The sequence below is a fragment of the Macrobrachium rosenbergii genome, chromosome 37, assembly GCF_040412425.1.
Source record: "Macrobrachium rosenbergii isolate ZJJX-2024 chromosome 37, ASM4041242v1, whole genome shotgun sequence".
In the NCBI taxonomy this organism is placed as follows: domain Eukaryota; kingdom Metazoa; phylum Arthropoda; class Malacostraca; order Decapoda; family Palaemonidae; genus Macrobrachium; species Macrobrachium rosenbergii.
The window spans coordinates 23,026,295-23,046,421 of record NC_089777.1 but is presented as its reverse complement, the minus strand read 5'-3'; the positions used below and the strand labels follow the sequence as shown (position 1 = coordinate 23,046,421).

Genomic DNA, 20,127 nt, shown 5'->3' with positions numbered 1-20,127 from the left:
TATGTCCTCCATCTCCGAAGATTTTAGTCCCAGGCGTGCATGGCCCTATGCGGACAAGTCATGCCCACTGAAAAGGGTATTGGCTCCCCTAGCGAAATGGCTTCATTTGATTGGGATAAAGATTTCCCTATATCTAGACGACAGGCTAGTACGTTCCCGCTCGAAAGCTCAATGTACGGAGGACATTCGCACGACTCACTCTTCTCTTGGCTCAAGAATTGGGCTTTCTCATCAATCGGGACAAGTCTTTTCTGGCGCCTTCTCAGGAGACTCCTTACCTAGGAATGATGACCAACTCTTGTGATTTTCGGGTTTTTCCAGTCCCGAAGAGAATAGAAAAGTGTCTCCAGACAGTGGAAGAATTTCTGAATCTAAACTTTTGCTCAGCCAATCAGTGGCTGAGTCTAGGTACCCTCTCATCTATGGAACAATTCGTCACTCTGGGAAGACTTCACCTGAGAGCTCTCCAGTTCTTCCTCAGAGCCAGCTGGAACAGGAAAAGGTTTCCGGACTCGTTCGTGTTTTGATAACGATGGAAATCAAGGAGGATCTTCGTGGGTGGAATTCCGGGAAGAGACTATCAGAAGGGAAATCTCTTCATCCTCTGAACCCCAGCCTAGAGTTCTTTTCAGATGCGTTGAACCTAGGTTGAGGAGCTCTTTTGGGATTAAAAGACGTGTCAGGGACCTGGTCTCAGGAACGGCAAAACTGGTACATCAACGTAAAAGAATTACAGGTGATATTTCTGGGCCTACAGTGCTTTGCTTCAGAAATTCGGGGGAGGACAGTAGCAGTGCATTCAGACAACACGATGGCACTGGCGTGCATCAAGAAACAAGGTGAAACCCACTCTTTCTCCCTGTATGAAGCGGCAAGGGACCTTCTTTGGTTACAGCAGAACAACACTCAAGTGACAACGCATTTTATCCAGGGGAGACTCAACGTTCCTGTGGACGAATTGAGCCATCAGAGACAGATCCTTCCCACAGAATGGACATTAGACCCGTTGGTTTGTCTGGATCTTTGGAAGCTCTGGGGGAAACCCGTGATAGATTGTTCGGGTCCTCCAGAAATCACTGACTTCCTCTCTTCTGCTCACCAGTTCCAGATCCCTTGGCATGGGCGACCGATGCAATGTTGCAGGATTGGTCCAACAAAGATATGTATGCCTTTCCCCCATTCAGTTTAGTGAGGCAAGTCATCAACAAATTCTGGTCTCATCAAAACCTATCCATGATCTTGATAGCACCCTTCTGGCCAGCAAAAGAGTGGTTCCCGGATCTACTAGAACTTCTTGCGGACTTCCCAAGACGTCAGTTCCACCAAAACCTGTCTTCTCTGGCCCTAAGCGACTGCTCCGAAAGAAGGGCTTTTCAAGAGCAGCTGCAGATGCAATTGCAAAGTGTAGAAGACAGTCTTCAGATAATGTCTACCAGGAAAAATGGTCCATCTTCAGGTCCTGGTGCAGACAAAATAATGTGTCCTCTTCTGAGACCTCCGTAGCAGAAGTAGTGGACTTTCTTCTGTTCCTACGCTCTGCTAAAGGACTTTCCACCTCTACCATCAAAGGATACAGAGCTATGCTTAGCTCAGTTTTCCACCGTAAAGGAATGGACTTATCGTCGAACCAGGGTTTGTCCAACCTTAAATCCTTTGACACCGCAAAGCTTAAAGAAAAACCTTTTGCTGTTCTGGAACTGAAACGTGGTCCTTAAGTGGCTTTCCAGTTCACGTTTTGAGCCCATGCAATCTATCTCTTTAAGGGATCTAGCCAGGAAAACTCTTTTTCTGGTCGCCTTGGCCACTGCTAAGAGGTCCAGTGAAATCCATGCTTTAGACAGAAACATAGGATTTTCTCAGGGGAATGCAGTTTGCTCCTTTTCCCTAGACTTTCTGGCTAAGAATGAATTGCCATCGAATCCATGGCCTCTCTCTTTTACGATCAAGAACTTGTCCGAGATAGTGGGGTTGTCTGAAGAAGAAAGAACTCTCTGTCCAGCAAGGGCCCTTAAGTTTTATCTTCACAGAATGAAGGACATTCGTGGTACATCAAGAAACCTTTGGTGTTTTGTGAAATATCCCTCTAGACCCTTCTCTAAGAATGCCCTGGCATTTTTTCTGAGGAATCTGATTTCCGAAGCACATTCCATGGTGAACAAAGACTCGCTCTTCTCTTTCGAGGTTAAAACCCCATGAGATAAGAGCAGTCGCTACATCTTTGGCGTTTAAGCGCAGTTTATCCCTCATGTCAGTTGTGCAAGCGATGTTTTGGAAGTGCAAGTCGGTGTTTGCATCGCATTATTTAAGGGATATCGAGACTACTTACCATCAGTGATGTACCTTGGGTCCGTTTTACGTGGCAGGCGTGGTTTTGGGGAAGGAAACATAGAAAGCAATGTCCTTTCTATAATCTCGTCGCCTTGCTTAGGGTGTTGAGTTATGAGAAGCCTGGGAGTACTATGTAGTTGAGTACCCTTCCAGTCTTTTGGTTTTACGGTTGGATATTGGTGTTTTTAATTTGATTTTTTAGTGGTTATGGTGACTATTTACTCTGGTTATTTTGTGTGGTACTGCACCCTGGGCAGGGGCATCTTGTTGTACTTTGCTACCCCTTGGAAATTAGTTCATTGCTACAAAGCACCCACTGTAGTAGTAGGCCCTCAAGGCTTTACTGCCTTGCCTCTACTGGATAAGATGAGCGCCAACCAGAGGCAGTATCTACCTGTAGCAGCTCTCTTATCAGGTAAGGTTCAACAACATTCATTCAGTGTTAGCAAATTTCTATTCTCAAACTCGTTACTATTAATAATGTTTTGGGGTAGATATGTCCAATATTCCCACCTCCATTCAATGTGGGAATCAGCTCTGTAATTACTGGGTTAGTTACTTTTATATAAAAATGACATTTTTATAATAAAATAAAGTTTTATATATACTTACCCAGTAATTACATAATCGGAGCCAACCCTCCTCCCCCCACTTGGACGTAAGGGCATAAACAAATTGAAGCTCTTTGCTGTTTTGCACCTTCTCTTACACCCAAAAGTGGGCGGGGCATGTTGCCATAACCAAAACAAACTAGCGTGACCCGCAGTTTCAAAATTTTGAGCTGCCGGTTAAAAGAAACTAATAGCTATGTAATTACTGGGTATGTATATATAAAACTATTTTATTATAAAAATGTCATTTTAATTTCTACTTTATCCAGTAGGTAGCTCCTTAGTCATTCATTTCTAAGTGATAACTCGTGTAGACAAGAGTGTGGAAATTTACTCATAACCTACAAGGAAATTCATAAGTATTTTAGGTTAGATAAACTAATGTACATTTACTCACTGACTTTATACTTAATTGGATGACCTTTATGCAGTATGGTGTGCTGAACCTTTTTTTTTTCTTGTCTGAAACATCAGCAGCTGTTATTCTGTGATATAAAGGTTGTAAATGCAGTTTCTAAGCTTGAAACTACTTGGCTTATGATTCTGGGGCATTGCATGACTTTTTTTTTTATCAAATTCATATTGCAGCTTCAAGTTTGATATATTTGGAGTTTTCTGTAGCCGGCTGTTATACTCTTCTCTTAATTACCTTAGACCAAAAGGTTGTTTGTGGTTTGATATTTGTCTGTTAACAGGAATGGAATATGTGGAAAGTTGAATGCCCACCAAATTGGTGGACCGTGCTCCTGTCCCTACCAACGTTAGCTACTACTGTACCATCATCACCCTGCAAAAGTTTAACGGCCAGTTTTCCTGCCCGCTGAAAGTTAATCCTTTGTGTAAAGACAGGTTTTTATGTTATGAAAAATACAAAATACTTTTAAAAATTTGTCATAAAACAAAAATTTTAATCAAAAGGGCTTTGTGACAAACAAGAACATTAAATTTTAGGAGAGGGAGAGAGAAATAACTTGATTTTGCATGGAGGAATGATCCACAGCGGTTAAAGCAGTTGCAGAGATCCATCTGGCTATATTCCAGTGTATATTTGTGTGGGCCATGAAGTAGGTTGAGGCATAAGAGGAACAGTTCCATTTCTTATGGAAGAAATTTTTATCATCCTGCTTTATTTGGAGCAAGCAGGATGTGGGCAGCTTGCTTTCTTAGGCACTTCACTGTAATAGGTAATGGATCTGAACATGAGGGTTGGTCAACAGTGTGAGTAACTCCGTGGAGATTGGTGATAGAAGAGTACTGTAGCCCACAACAAGGCAGATCTGGTTCTGGGAACTTCCGTTAAGACTGGCATTCATCATAGGTTCCATCAGGAAGTAGAAGGATTTTTTTATAGTTAAGATGGCATAATCACTGATCTGGTCAAGGAGACTGTCGTCAACTATTAGTGAAATGATCAGGCCAAGGTGGCTGGTTGTAGCTCCAGTCAGGAGAGTGTAAGTCACTAGTTCTTTCAAGATGAAGTAAGTCGGACCAAGTCCTGGGCCAGTTAAGAGGCGTGGGAGGCCCATATTGACATGGAGTCTGACAGATGGTTGCGGTAGGAGCTGAAGTTACCCCTCCTTCCCCCTCCCCCCAAAAGTAAAAGATACATTATGAAAAACATCGCTGGACCGGAAAAACATTCAGTCTGAAGTAAGGCAGCTCATCTGTGTTGCGTATGCCAGTATGCGCTGGTTTCTGCTTTTCGGCACCGATACATACCTAAAAGAGGCGCCGAAAATTGACGATTTTTGTTTATTGGCGATTTTCGCTCATCGCCCTGCTGTCGGAACGGAACCCCTGCTGATAGCCAGGGACTGCCTGTATGTTTGATACAATACCTTGTAGCAAGGAAAGGTCTTACGTATGGTAAAGCTTGGGTAAATTGTATTCACAACTAAAAATAATTTTGTATTGTGTAATTCATGAAGGTCTGAAATTAAATAGTATACAGTATATATTTGCTTATAATTTGTTTTATGACCCTTACTATTTAGTTACTTACCCAGGGTACTGCTGAGTAATCTTGTGGCAAGTATAACTCTTTTTCCAGGGTGCTGAAGTTCCCAGCATCTCGAAGAAGGATGTTACTTCATGGACTCGACTTGAAGAAGAAGGGAGTGTTTTCAGTTTTCTTCTTGTCTCTCTCACTCCCCTTCTCCACCAACCTCTCCCTCATAAATGTGCATTATGTACAGCAGAGGTTCTAAACTCAGGAACTGTGCATTCTACATAAAGAATGGCCCCTAATTATTCTTTCTCTCATTTACAGATGCTGACAAGTGCCATCTCAAGTGACTACAGTTGTGAAGAAGTTGGAGACCCTGTTTCAAGTTGTATCCTATCTTCGACCTTGAGTGAACATTTGTATGGACAGACTTATGTGAGCATAGTAAATCCGGGACAGCCTTATATGAACATGGTGAAGCTGGCACAAACTTATGTTAAAATAGTGACTCGGGGACAAAAGTTTTTAACTTGTGAACTTGCAGTTTGACTATTTATTTGTACCTTTCCTGACTACTGTGATCATTGTGGATCACATGATCGTGAATCAAATGTAGCTGGTTTATAAAGACAGTAATAGCTAGTATTGTGCAACATTTTGTATTTTGTTCATGTAATATTTTATATGAAAAATAAAAGGTTATGAAAAATTTATAGTTTGTGGCATTGTAATTTTGAAATTAGCTAATTCAGCGGAGTAATTCATCATGAGAGAAACAAGATCTAGTGGAGGCAGGGATGGAGCACCAAGAGGAGTGACGAAGACTGCAGCATTGGAGAAAAAAGCCAACAAAGAAGAAGAAGATTTTGGAACTAATGATGAGAATTCATTAGAAGGAGATGAGGAAATCGCTGTTGATCTTCCAAACAAAAATTTAGAGTTGCAGGAATTTGATAAGAAATTGGATAGCGGTGATGAATGTTTTCCTTTTCTAGGTGAAGAAAGTGCGAGTTCACCTGTCATCTCGGGCAAGGCAGATGGGGACCGTAAACAAGATGCAACATCTTCAAGAAGAGTTTTGGGGAAAAATCAGAAAGAGGATAAAGCCAAGAAAGACAATGCTGGTATTATTGAAGATGAAGAGGTTTTGAGAATTATTGGAGAATTGGAGAAGGAAGTTGATGATGCTTTCCCAGAGCTGAATGAGGCCCCTGAGACAAAGCAGTCAGACGTTGAGGATTCCTGTGTCGCTGAGCCAGAATGTAATAGTGAGCCCAGCAAGGACACAGAGAAGATTGTGATAAGCTTAGAAAGTGACAAAGAAGTAAAGAAACCTTTGCAACCTAAAGAGGTAAGATTTATGTGTTAATCTTCTGTGCTTGTTGTAATGTATGTATCCTACATGAATACAACTTGAATGAAGTGTTTACTCAAATATGTAAGCTTTCTTTTAATAAAAAAAAAAAAATGGAAGTTCTAGGAACTTTCATAAAATGTTTGTAAGGTAAATGACATTCTTATTCAATTGTATTATAGCTTTTTATGTAAGTAACTTACCAAGTAGCCTAATTGCATAGCTATGAGTTCCACTCACATGGCAGCTTAAATTCAAAATTTGCGCATAGTGCTTCAATTGTTTAGTGTAGTTGACTAGTACTGTCCACTAATGGGAACGGTAGGAACAACTCAGCAGACAGAGTCATTCTGTCCCTGCCACCGCTTGAGTAAACACCAAGTGGCTGTGGCAGCTTTGTTCATTATATAACTGGATTTTGGTGAAGTGTTATCGCTGATTTCATGTAGCCTTCAAGCTTATAACTTTCAGGACAGTTTTGTTATTGTTTTGTTATTAAGATCTGATTCATCTTTTTTCTGCTACTGTAGCGAATTTGTGATTAGCCTCTTTACACCGACCAGCATAACAAAGAACAAACATGGTGTTCACTTCTGAACCAGATATCTCGGTGGTGAAATACATTTCCTTTCCAGAGATTGATAAGTGTAAGGGTAGAACGTAGTCAGGAGAGACATGGTACCTTAATTTTGGTTGAGAGGGATTTTTTAAGAAGAATTTGCAGCTGAGTTTCAGCTCTTGAGCACCCAGTAGCGCTCGCCATTTATCGAGTTCTTAGCTCCTGAACTACTAGATTGCCTGGCACTAACTCATTATTCAAGAACTCACCTCCTCCCGCCACCTCCTGAGCTGCTAGCACACTTGGCTGCATCTACAGCCTGCTGCCAGCTCAGAGCACCTGCCACTGACTCCCTCAACCATTTTTCTCTCCTGCTACTAGCCTGCCTATTTTTTACCCACTTCATCCTGCGCCTGGCTCCCTATCTTCCTTACTGTGCCATTGCCAGTCTGTGTCTGGGTTTATAGAAATTACAGTAATCTTGTAACAGTGAAGTGTTGTGCAGTGGAGGGGGTGGCTAGCTGGCCCGTCGGCACTCATAGACCTAAGTCACTGTCCTGCTCCCCTAAACCAGGGAGAAGACATACTGAAAGTCTAATGGAGGCTGATGGGAGTTCCCGGCAGGTAGTTGCCCCCTCAGTCAAGCCTGTTGCTGGTCCCAGGTATTGACAGACAGCCATTGAAAGGTGTCTCTCTGGATTTTGGTGGAGGAGATAGCTATCTGGCCCCTCGGGTGTCCTAGACCAAAGGTCACTATCCTGCTCACCTTAACCTGGGAGAAGACGTACTGTACTTGGGGTCCAAGGAAGTCTGAGGGGGTTTGCCCCCGCGGTAGTTGCCCCCTCTGTCGAACCTGTAGTTCATTCCCAGGTTTCAGTAGACAGTCACTGGAAAGGTGTCTTAATGGATGTGTAAGCCATCATTCTTCAACTTGGTCTTCATGAGCACCCAGCGCTGGTTCCTGTTCACCCGGTGCCTTTCCCGAACGCTGACACCAATTCCAGAGTGCTTGGCACTCTCCTTAGTACTTGGTGCCTGCTTTTGCTTAGAACATACTACTGTTCTTTGAGGCTCTGGTTTTCAAGTAGCCAGCACCAGTCCCCGAGCACCAGGCACCGTCTCCTCAGTATAAGATGCCCGCTCACAAGCTTTTAGTCTCTTCAGTCTGTTCCACCCTCGTCTAGAGTTCAAGACGAGCTTATGTCACTCCCTCTTAAGAGACAGTTAGTGTATCGGAAGTCCTGCCCTTTGCGAGGGGTGCTTAGACAAGGACATCAGTTTTCCTCGTTTAGGAGCTTGTTGAAGAAAGCTCCCTCCTCTGGTGTTTTCTTTTTTCTTCTCACTCCAGAAGTCTGTCTAGGTGTTGGGAGTTGACTTATGTTGGAAAGGGAACAAGACAAGTGTCTTTTCTGTCCTCCCTATGATGTTTCCACAAATTAGACCTCCTTGTTGAAGAATTTTGTTAAGTGAAGGACAAGGACAATTTGATATTTGTTTTAGAGATTTCCGCTCTTTTCTTTGGAATCTCTAGAAGAGAGTGCTTTAATGCTCCTTTACTACTAGAGAGCCGCAGACCTCTTCCATAGTAGTACACAGTCTCTGCCATCTGCCAAGAGAATCACAGCTTTTTCAGACGGTCTGCTAAATTTTTCTCTTAACTTGGAACATTGTAGGATGAGTCTCCTGGGGACTCTGTCGTTCACTGAGACATAGTCAGTTAGACAGACTTCCTAGGAGTGTTTTGCATTTTTCCTCTAGTACTTACAGTTCCAAGGTTTCCGGCGTAGACAGTAAGCACCGTAATGTTTTTTGGTTCTACACGGTCGCTGAAGTTCTCGCAGATGTTGGTTGCTGTTCTCCCCCTTACTTCCATGAGTAAGGAGACTGGCTTTATCTCACAGCCATCCTGCAGTTTTGATGTGGTTCCTTCTGCCTCTTCCTCAGCCTTACCCCCTTTGGAATGGTGATATTGTCTTCTCTCTGGAGTGTTCCTTTGTTGAAAGATGAGCTCCAAGCAAGTGAGAAATGCCATGAACCCTCTTGGACCAGTGCTTCCTAGCGGTATCCATCCACGAATGCCTGGATCATTTCCGAGCTCCTGGCGCCGATTCCTGTACACCCTATACCTGTTCCAGAGAACTCAGCACTATCTAACCAGTACTAGTCTCCCACCACTGAAAGTCTAGCTCCCAATCATGGACTATTTTCTCTGTTTAACAATGGTGTCTGCCAGCAATAGAATTCGTCACATTTGTTTTTGGACAAGACCACTGGTTTTTCCATGGCCCAGGCTTTTGTGTCTCCTAGGGACTTTTCTAGCTTTTTATTTGCGTTCCAGATGTTCTTTTCTTCCAAGTACAGTTCTGCATATGCTTTTGGTCTGTATGAGGCGTTATTGAGTTCACACAAGGCCAATAAGAAGTAGGTCCTGCACATATGTCCTCATACACCACTGTCAGAAGCAGCAAGGTCAACAGTTAGTCTACCCAGTTTTCTGCAAGTTTGCACGATGTTCTGCAAGTTTGCTCAGTTGCCTTGCGAGTCCATAGAGTCGTCAGTGAGTCTGTATGGCCCACAGCTCTCTTCTTTCTTTTTGAGTCCTATTGTTCATTCTCCAGGGTGATTGGATGGAGACTTTGTATTTGCAGTTCATGGTTATGAGATAGGATCCTCCAGTTTGGGGATCTAGGCTCTGGCATCTAAGGCACAAGAGCGAGTAGACTCTCTCACTCCTTTTCTCTCCTCCAAACAATTAGAGAACTTATGCTGTGGTGGATCAAATCGAGTTTTCTGGTCACTTGATTTTTTCAGGTAATCTGAGGTTCTGGCGGACGAATTGAGCTGTCAGAAACTTGCTCTTTCTTCTAAGTGTACCTTGAATACCCTGGTATGTTGGGGTCTTGGTATCTATGGGACAGGCCGACTTTGGGCCTGTTTGCCGATTTTGGGCCTGTTTGCCACATTAAGGAACCTTCATATTCTGCTCTTGCATTCTCCAGTCCCAGCCCTCTAGCATGGGTAGCAGACACCATGCTGTAGGTTCGGTCCTGCTTGGACCACTGTCTCTCTGCCCTTCTACTTGGTTGGTCAAGGAAGTGCTGAACATTTTCAGGATCATTGCAGCATTACGATGACCCTCATAGCCCTGTTCTGACCCGTGATTTAATGATTTCCAAGCCAACCACAGTTGTTGGTGAACTCTCCAAGAATCCTTCCCCAATCCGTGTCTACTCGGTCAACCACACTTAAAAGATACCACCAAGGGTGGGTTGCTCTTCCCCAGGCAGACTGCTTACCGCCAGGAAGCTTGTCAGAACAAAGGAATTTTAAGATGTACTCCAGAGGCTATTGCTAATGCAGAAGTCAATCTTCTAGCTCATCTACCTGACTAAGTGAGCGAACTTTCATAGCAGATGTCTCAGACTCCTTGGCTCTTCCTCCTAGACATTGGTGACCCAATTGCGGATTGTTTCCTTCTCTGAACAGATCTAGAATCTCTCATTTTCCTTCTTTAAGGAGTACGGTATCGAGTTACATTTAACTCGGTAACACGGTTGCTCGTTTTTTTCCCTTGTACTCTAGCCAAGAATGAGGAACCTTCCAAGACCTGGATCCGTTCTTTCTTCTTTAAGAACTTAATGGAAGAGAAGACATTCTTGACAGATTCAGAAGAGCATTTTGTCCTACTTTTAGTTGAAAGCTAAGGATGTCAGAGCAGCTTCTACCTCATTAGCTTTCAGGCACAAGATGCCCCTTTTCACTCTACATTCGATCTACTGGAAGTGTAATCGATCTTCGCTTCTCACTACTTTTAAGGGAAGTTAAAACAATGTTAAGAATTTTGCAGTACCTCAAGATCATTATGAGTAATTGGCATGGTATTGTGGAAAGAAGCATAGGATTTCCCCCATCTTATCACCTTGTAGTAAGGTGTCGAGGTTTTGCGGAGCCGGGGGTTACAGTGTACCTGGAGCACCCACCACTCTCAGTGGATGGGTTGTGGCCTTTTTTCAGTGTACTGTAGGTGACAACGTTATCTGGTTGTTTTTTATTTATGGTACTGCACCCAGGGCAAGGGCACTTCTTTATGCTTTGCTAGCCATTGGTCATATCCTTTGCTGCAAAGCTCCCGCTTATGTAGAGGCAACCGGTGGCTATACTGCCACACCACTGCAAGTTAAGTTGAGCACCAACCAGAGGCAGTGTCTACCTGCAGTAGCTCTTGTGACTGATAAGGAACAACAAGCATTGTTTTCAATGCTAGCAACTTTTCTATTTCAGTTCATTACGTCTTAATGTTTTGGAGTAGAACATATCCACAATGTTTTGGAGTAGAACATATCCACATATCCCACAGCCTTTCAATGTGGATTCAGCTATGAAATTACTTGGTAAGTTACTTATATAAAAAAGACATTTTTACGGTAAAATAGTTTTATATATACTTACCAAGTAATTACATAATCGGAGCCCACCCTCCTCTCCTCTGATGGACATAAGGCATGAACAGAATGACATTGTCTGCCGAGTCGTTCCTCGCATTCCCGTTAGTGGCCGGTACTAGTCACCTGCACTAAACAATCGAAGTGCTGTGCACAAATTTTGAATTTAAGCTGCCGTGTGAATGGAACTCATAGCTATGTAATTACTTGGTAAGTATATATAAAACTATATCATAAAAATGTCATAATCTAGAGGCGACCCATGGCTATACCGCTGCACCACTACCTGCAGGAGCTTTCGTAGCTGGTAAGGAACAACATGCATTGTTTACAATGCTAGTAACTTTTCTATTTCAATTCATTACTTGTCTTAATGTTTTGGACTAGAACATATCCACGTATCCCACATCCTTTCAATGTGGATTCAGCTATGTAATTACTTGGTAAGTTACTTATATAAAAATGACATTTTTATGATAAAATAAAGTTTTCTGTATACTTACCAAGTAATTACATAATCGTAGCCCACCCTCCTCCCTCTGTTGCACACGAGGCATGAACAGAATGACATTGTCTGCCGAGTCATTTTTGGTGTTCCCGTTAGTGGCCAGTACGAGTCACCTACACTAAACAATCGAAGCGCTGTGCAATAATTTTGAATTTAAACTGCCATGTGAATGGAACTCATAGCTATGTAATTACTTGGTAAGTATATATAAAACTTTATCATAAAAATGACATAATCATTATTTTGACTAATGATTATTGTCAATTACTAATGTATTAATGCTTTATCATTTGTTTGAGAATGCAGACCGTTGTATTTTTTATAAGAATGTCTTCGTTGCAAGCTGGTGTCATTGTTTGAGTTGCTAAAGGTGCTGTGGGTGATGTTGGGCCTTTCAGGGGAGTTTTTTTAGCTACTTTTTTTTTAAGCATTTAGCTTCAGCCAGACAATCTTCTGCTGCTGCTCTTATTGTAGAAGTGGTCCCTGCTTTGGTGGTGGACCCCTCTGCTGCTGCTGCTTCTCTTGCTGTTCCTATTGCTGTTACTTGCTAACTGAACACTGGTTATACAGTGCAGTCGACCTCTGCACATTTGCTGTTCCGAATTCTCGGACTCACCTATTCGCGGATATCTCTGTGGAACATATACCTATACTGTACGCATTATTCACAGAAAATTCTCCTATTCGCAGTATTTTTCATAGAGAAATATTCACAAATTACTGTTTCATATAATTTTCTTGACTAAATGCACTTTTTGTGATAAAACTACAGGCAGTCCCCGATTATCGGTGGGGTTCCGTTCTTAGGATGTGATGATAACTGAAAATCGCCGCTAACCGAAAATCAGCGATTTTCTGTGCTTTTTCGGCGAGTTTCGGAGGTTATCGGCACCAATTTTCAGTTATCAGCGCCCCTGTTAGGTATGCATTGGCGTCAGTACCCAATTATCGGCGCCAATAAGCAGAAATCGGCGATTTTTGGCACCGAAAATTGCTGATTTTCGTTGCTAAACAAGTGCCGTAAAACTGGATCGCCATTAGCCAAGCCCCCTGCTAACCGGGGACTGCCTGTATCAAAATATTTGGGTATAAGTGTTTTTAGAAGGTTTTTTAGTGTTATGAACTATCAAAATAGGCAGTTGTAAGCATTTTTAGAGGGGTTTTTAAGTATTTGCAGAGTTAAGCTATTTGCTGGGAATAGTGGTACGCGTCCCCTGCGAATACCGGGGGTCGACTGTATACCTGTTAACTAGACAGCTAAACAGGAAGCCCTTGTTCTGGTCCCCAGCCCCAGACCCATGAGCTGTACTGGAGAATGTATTTCTCACGTTCAGCCTGATTCCTTGGGTTATCAGCCAAGTTTGACACACCCTAGGGCTTACTGATCTTGGGGGCTCCTTGTTGGGAGTTAAAAGCCAAGCAGTATTCTGATCTGCTGCCTTTTCTTATCAAGGCACTGAGAGGTTTTCTTTTGGCATGCAATCAGCCTACTTGGTGAAGTTCCACCAGTGAGTGGAGGCACTTTCTGTTCCCAGATGGATACCTTATAGCATCTCATCCAAGAGAGGCTTTTCTTTATGAGTTAAGGTAAAAATGTCAGGTTAGGGGTTTCTTTCCAGTTGGAGCCACTATTGAACAGATGTTTAACTTCATCATCCACCTTTGTTGAAACAAGCTCCTCCGTGTCCATGGGGTGAAGAGGTCTTGTCCACCCTGCGAAGTCAGACCATGTGGGAGGTTATTTTTGTCCTCCATAGATTAACTGGGTGCAGGACGACTCACCACTGCCGACTCAGCGTCAGGATAACTCAACACCAGGGCAACTCATCACCGGCCAACTCAACTACAGGACAACTCAATGCCAGGACAAATAAAATCAACTTGTTAATGTTTATTTTAAAACATATCTTTTTAAAATCAAATATAAGTAGTTTATTTTGGATCAATTTTTAATACATACTCAAATTTTAATTTACATATTTATTAAAAATTGTATGCAGTTCCTTTCAAATATTCAGTGGAAGATCATTGTGAAAAAGAATTAACAATCTGCAAAATTCTATCATCTGCCTCCACATACCCCTTCAATTAACCACTCACTACAAGCTAAGTCAGCACTATGAGTTTTGGAACAACAGTTTGCTTGTCAGATTGTCAAAAGCTTTTGTTGAAAGTATTCAGATCATTTCAAATGATTCGTAGGTAGAATTCATAGCTTCATACTGATGTTGACTGTCATAGTGTGCACCCATGCGCAGGTAGCGCGGGGATTTGTCAGTGGTGAGTGAAATGAGTGATGTCATCTCCGCCGCTTGGGCTCTGATTTTGCCAAGCGATTCAATATTATTTGAGGTTTATTTCTATTTTGCTGTTAAAATATTTTGCAGTAATAAATAATTTTATTTATTGACTTAAATTATATCAAGTGAATAAATTAAGTATATGTCAGCCAACAACAACAAAAAAGCTATAAATCATTTACTTTTTTGTAATGGCCAAGGAGAAAATTGTTGTCAGCCAACAAATAAAATAATATATACAAGCAAAAGAAGATTCATCTATGTCATTTTATACAAAGAACTACTGTACATTAATTTACTCGTTAAATTGTATAAAAAGTAAAGAGGAGAAATAAAACTCTCATTATAAACGTTTGTGATTAATATTCATAAAATGATAATCCTGTATGCATTTCTATATAAACAGTGCATTCATTTATTTAATGGTAAAAGTCGGTAAATATGATGAATATCTATAACGAGAATAACAATCACAATAATACAGTACTGTCGAAAATCGTCAAAATATAAGAAAACCTTACTTTTAATGCTCTGGGTCATAGTTTTACATCAAAAAAACCTTCAAATTATGATTTTTCATTTGGGGCTTTGTTTAATGGCGTCGTAACCGGAACATGCGTCGTAAGCCAGGAAATAATTTCTTGAATATATTTGAAAAGCGTCGTAGTAGTAGAACCGTCGTAAACGGGGGACTGCCTGTACTGTACTGTATATCACCTCATAGTTTTTCCTTTGTTTAATTTTGTAGTAGAAGTAATGGTCCTGTAGAGATTTCGCATCCTAAAAAACATCCTACAACGAACAAAATATGAAATTATAACATTAGGAATTGAAACCAACATTGCAAATGTTGGAAGATAATAATCCTATAGCCCCTTTGCCTGGTTTTAAAGACTTGTCCCGTAGTGACATTTGAAAAGTTTTCCATCACTTTCAATTTCCCTAGAAAATCGTCATTAGGTTTCATTAATTTTCCTTCTTCTCTGCTTATACCATCAGTCCAAGAATTATCACCAGCTGGCACTTTTGATGCAAGAAAGTTGTACTGTGGAAACTTATGGGCAATCAAGTTACCAAAATAAAGTAAACCTTCTTCTGTAACTTTTTCCATTTCACTAATTTCCACAGCCAGGCCATTTTCAGTAATTTCTTTTGATGATTCACATTCATCATCTGGCAAACAAAAAGCATTGCAGAGAGGGTTAGTTCCTGCTGCAGAGAGTTACCATCTTTTTCTGGAAATGGACCATCATTATCATGGATACGTGAAAGTGAACTCAATGACATATTATCCCGAGTGCAATTTTCTTCTACATTGTGCTTTGACCCCATCAGTAAACTGTCTTTTCCTAATAGATGAGGCATTACTGTACACGATGTTTGGCGGCAACTATTGATGGGTGCTGATAACATCCTCCCATTTGCCGTAAACATGCAGAAAAATGCTCTAGTCCTTCTTGATTTAATCTGTGAGTCAGTATGTATAAGATATATTTTCACTTCGCCATGTCAATATCTTATACATACTGTGAGTCAGTATGTGTAAGATATTATATTTTCACTTCGCCATGTCAAACAACTGAGGCAAAGACTTAAAGGATACATTATTATCAATCCCCTTTGAAAAGGATAAAGCCCTTTGCTCCCAGACACTTTCATTGATGAAAATACATCAGGTGCTTCATCTATTATTTTATTTTGAGATATTAAATAAAGTTCATAAGCATTTCTGGAGGGTTTTCTCTCAAACAATTTGTCAACTAGGGAAATGAATTTGCTGTACCCTCAGGAAATAGGAACTACAGGTAATCGTCGACTTACGACCGACCGACTTTACGACGGCTACGACAATATAATAATATATAATAATATTTAATTTTATATTTTGCTAAAAAATCGTTGAGCGTCAGATGATACTTTCCCGCTACTGGCGGCGCGCTCATATCCGAGAGATGCTCAGCTTTCGACAGCGTTCGGTGTGTGTGTCGTTCGAAAATGGTAAAAGATTCATATTTTTGTAATGTATTTTGTATTTTTATTTTTTGCAAATAAATCAAATGTAATAACAAATTACCGTATTTGATGGCTTATAAGACGCATGTCTGCATAGGACGCACCCCAATTTCAGGAGGACATTGAGGGAAAAAAAATAAGGTTTCCTAGCCTATGCTCATATGATTTTGCTAAGTAAAAACTGTAGTACAGTATTAGGTTATCATATGCATATTGTTTCTTACCAACGGAATCAACAAAAACATTAATAAAGAAGTTATTTACCATATTTATATTTATCAAAATATGTATTATACAATCAGCCATTTACTACGATCGAATGTTTCGTCTGCTGCTGAAAGCTACCTCATAGGTTTACCAATAGATTGCAACACATTCATTTGTAAACATTGTTTCTTACCGGCAGAATCAACAAAAACATTAATAAAGATGTTACCTACAGTAATATATGTTATATATATCCATTATATATTATAAAAGTATGCAATCAAGGGGTAAAATCCAATAAATAAAAATGTTTCCTATGTAACGGCTTGAGTCTCGTGAGCAACTGAACAAAGCCATGTTATTATTCTTAAAAGAGAATGCTAGCACGAGTTATGAAGTATCAACTCAATGAAGCCTTGTTATTATGCCTAAAGAGAATGGTAGCAGGATTGTCAACCACCAATTGATCGAAGCCATGTTGTTATGCGTAAAGAGAATGTTAGCAGGAATTGCCAACTACCAACTGAACGAAGCCTTGTTATCCGTAAAGCTCTCGAGATAATCACCAATAGGTGGCAGCACACGTACTGTAAGTCTGTAAATGTGGAATGCGGTGATCCGCTGTAGACGACGATAATGATATTAACACATTTTAATGAAAATATCGATAATAACAACGTAGATATTGATTATAATACTAGCAGTAGTAATTGCGGTGATGGTAAGTGTGATAATGATAAATAAATATAATAAACTTTGTTTTTTAATAGGTTATTAGGATAACACCGAATGTTAGGCTAGGCTACAACATCTATGTGACGTTTCATGTATAATTTTGGCCAAAATTCTTAAATTTTGAGCTTACATTATGTACATAGGACGCAGGGGGATTTTTTAAGCCATTTTTTGTTTGTTAAAAAAGTGCGTCTTATACGCCGTCAAATACGGTATGTATTTAATTCAAACCTATAAATAAATAAAAGTAAATAATACGTCATACGTGTAGCCGATTGGCAATGCAAATGGCGGATAAGAAAATGTAAACAGACCAGACAGATGGTTTGAATACCTACAATAAAATGTTAAATACAGTAATAAAAGTAAGTATTAATCAAGGAGTTCAAGCATGATAAGATTTCATATGCTAAACGTAATAATAGGTACAGTACTATACATGCACATTTTTGGGATAATATAAACTGTATATGTAGGCTAGTCATACTTAGGATGTAATATATGATGGATAATATACGTTAGGTACAGAATACATGTACATATATGGTTGGTCGACTTACGACAAGATCGACATACGACAGCTCTGTCAGAACCTAATGCTGTCGTAAGTCGACGACTACCTGTAATATTTTTAAATCCACGATGATAGCTATGTAAAATAGAAAAATAATGTGGAAGTATTTCTTGCTGATCTCTACACTGCATGTGTTTGTAAACAAATGGTCCGCTTGTTTACTCTTGTTGCTTAAGGTCATGCCCATGGTCCGGTTTTGGGAGCGGCCTAAGACAGGAGGAGCTGATGTCACACCTAAGCTGCGTGGAAAAGGTCTTATTTTGGGTTGCGGAGGGGTGTACCTCTAGACCTAGGTGTGCATATCTCTTAGATTGGATTGAACCCCCCCATGCCCACCCCTCTGGAGTCTTCCAGGCAGACCACAAGGGCTGACCTCCGACCATGGTCACCAGAAGCACAGACCAAAGACAAGCTGTAGAGACGACGTTTCTTACGTATTTTTGCCAGAAACAGTCGCCAACACATGAAAAATATGCAGCTATGTACAAATGTAAAAACACTTCAGCTGTCAAGCCATATGTATCATATTGTCTTCCTTGGTCTGTACAAAGAAGTGCTCATTTTTTTCATGTGTGAGAAAACACACTCAGATTGTCACTTTTTCACAACGATCTCCCACTGAATATTTGAGAGGAATTGCATACAATTTTCAATAAAATCATAAATTAAAATTTTATTCATATATTAAAAAGTGATCCTTAATTAATTACTTTTATTTGGTTTTAAAAAGCTAAGCTTTAAAATGGCCTTTAATAAGTTAAATTTTATTTGTCCAGGCACTGAGTTGGCGAGTTGGCGGTGGTGAGTCAGCGGAGTTGAGTGGTCCCTTCCCCAGTTTAACTTGAGTGCCCTTGAATCCCCCAGTGAGGCTTTGGATAGAAAATTCATATTCAAGATTCTTTTTGCTAGCCTTAGCATTGGCAAAGAGGATAGCTGAACTTCATGGTCTTGCACGAAGTCTGGCAAAAGCTCAGAACTTGTCGGTCCTTGATGAGGGATTTGGTAGTTTTTGTATCCTATTGCAGTTTTGTAGATGACCGAGATCAAATGTTTTTGTCCATAGAGCAAGTTTTGCGGTACTATTTGAATATGGCCTGACAAACTATGCTTGAGTTTTGACATTTGTTTATTAGCAGGCACCTGAAGGTACACAAGAACTTGGTGTCATGTCTTTCTGGCTTCCTGAGGGGATGAAGTTAGGCATGAAGTCCAGGATATTACCCGTTGCACATGTCCAGGCTCAGCTTGGTGGATACTGCACAGCATCTCATCCAAGAGAGGCTTTTCTCTATGAGTTAAGGTAACAATGTCAGGTTAAGGGGTTTCTTTCCAGTTTGAGCCATTATGTAACAGATGTTTAACTTCATCATTTACCTTTGTGGAAACAAGCTCCTCTGTGTCCATGGGGTGAAGGGGTTTTGTCCACTCTGCAAAGTCAGACCATGTGGGAGGTTATTTTTGTCCTCCATTGTTTAATTAGGCTTTATTGAAACTAAGGGTAATAGTCAAATCTGTAGTAAATGAGGAAGAAATAGGATTTCAGGGTAGTTGATGGTAGTGCAATAATATAGTTTCCATTAACTTGAAAATCTTCATATTTGATGTACAAATATGGATTATTAATTGTTCCTTGGCAGAAATTTGGTTTGAAATTTTTTTTTTAATTTGGTTATGTGATTTTATCAAGCTATATGTTTGGTTGGGTGAGTGTACAGCCAAGTCAGGAATGAAACTTGTATTGTGGAAGTCAGAAGTTGAGCACACCTTTATCATTCTGAGCTCATGTCTCATTCTAAAAACTTTTCCCAGCTCGTTGCCAGACCTTTTCTTTGTATTTCATCCTCATCTAGATTCTCATTATTTTAAACAGTTGGTCAGTATTTTATTTTGACTATTTTACGGTCCACAGTTCTCACCCTGAAGGTTCCAAAACCATTTCCACTTTTCTAAGTTAGGCAAGTTTATTACTGCAGTCAGACAGTTTAGGGACGTTTGTTGCATTGTGTGGATTGTTTTGTATTGCATATTTGTTAGCATATGTGTCTTCAAATTGATTGCACTTGTTTGACCTGTTGGTATTGTAGGGGCTTTTCGTTTAGTACACAATAGGTGCAGTATGATGGGAACAGATTTGGAGGCTATTGAATGGAACTCTGACTGTCCCTTAACCTATTTAGTATTACTTTAACCTACTGAACGGAAACTTAACCTAACCGTAACACTATACTGTACTGCAATTCATCACAACTTATCCTACTTCGATCTTGATACTGCAGAAAAAAAAATACTCCAACTACATACAGTATCAACCAAGGTATTAGATTACTAGTCAGGTGCAAATTATTAACCTAAATACTACAGCTTATCAACTATCCTTAGCAATATACAGTACTTAGCCTGATTTATCAACCTTAATACTGTATTATAGTTTCCCCTGATTTATCAACCTTAATATTATAGTTTCCCCCCCAGCCATAATCTAATTCCTAAATCTTAATCTACAACGACCACCATAAAGAACCCCAGTCTAACTCATCAGCCTTAATCTACA

General features: G+C 40.4%; 1 protein-coding gene across 2 annotated transcripts in view; it reads left to right on the top strand.

Moving 5' to 3' along the window:
* The window catches only part of LOC136825413 (uncharacterized), a 50,551-nt gene that overhangs the window by 9,343 nt on the left and 21,081 nt on the right, over positions 1–20,127 (top strand). Inside the window, exon 2 of one of the 2 annotated variants that reach the window (XM_067081788.1) lies at positions 5,209–6,235. The exons of the other annotated variant lie outside the window; for it this stretch is intronic. Coding sequence (XP_066937889.1) covers positions 5,651–6,235 — 585 coding nt within the window. The 5' untranslated portion in view covers positions 5,209–5,650. The remainder of the gene's footprint in view (positions 1–5,208; positions 6,236–20,127) is intronic. 2 annotated transcript variants of the gene reach the window in all.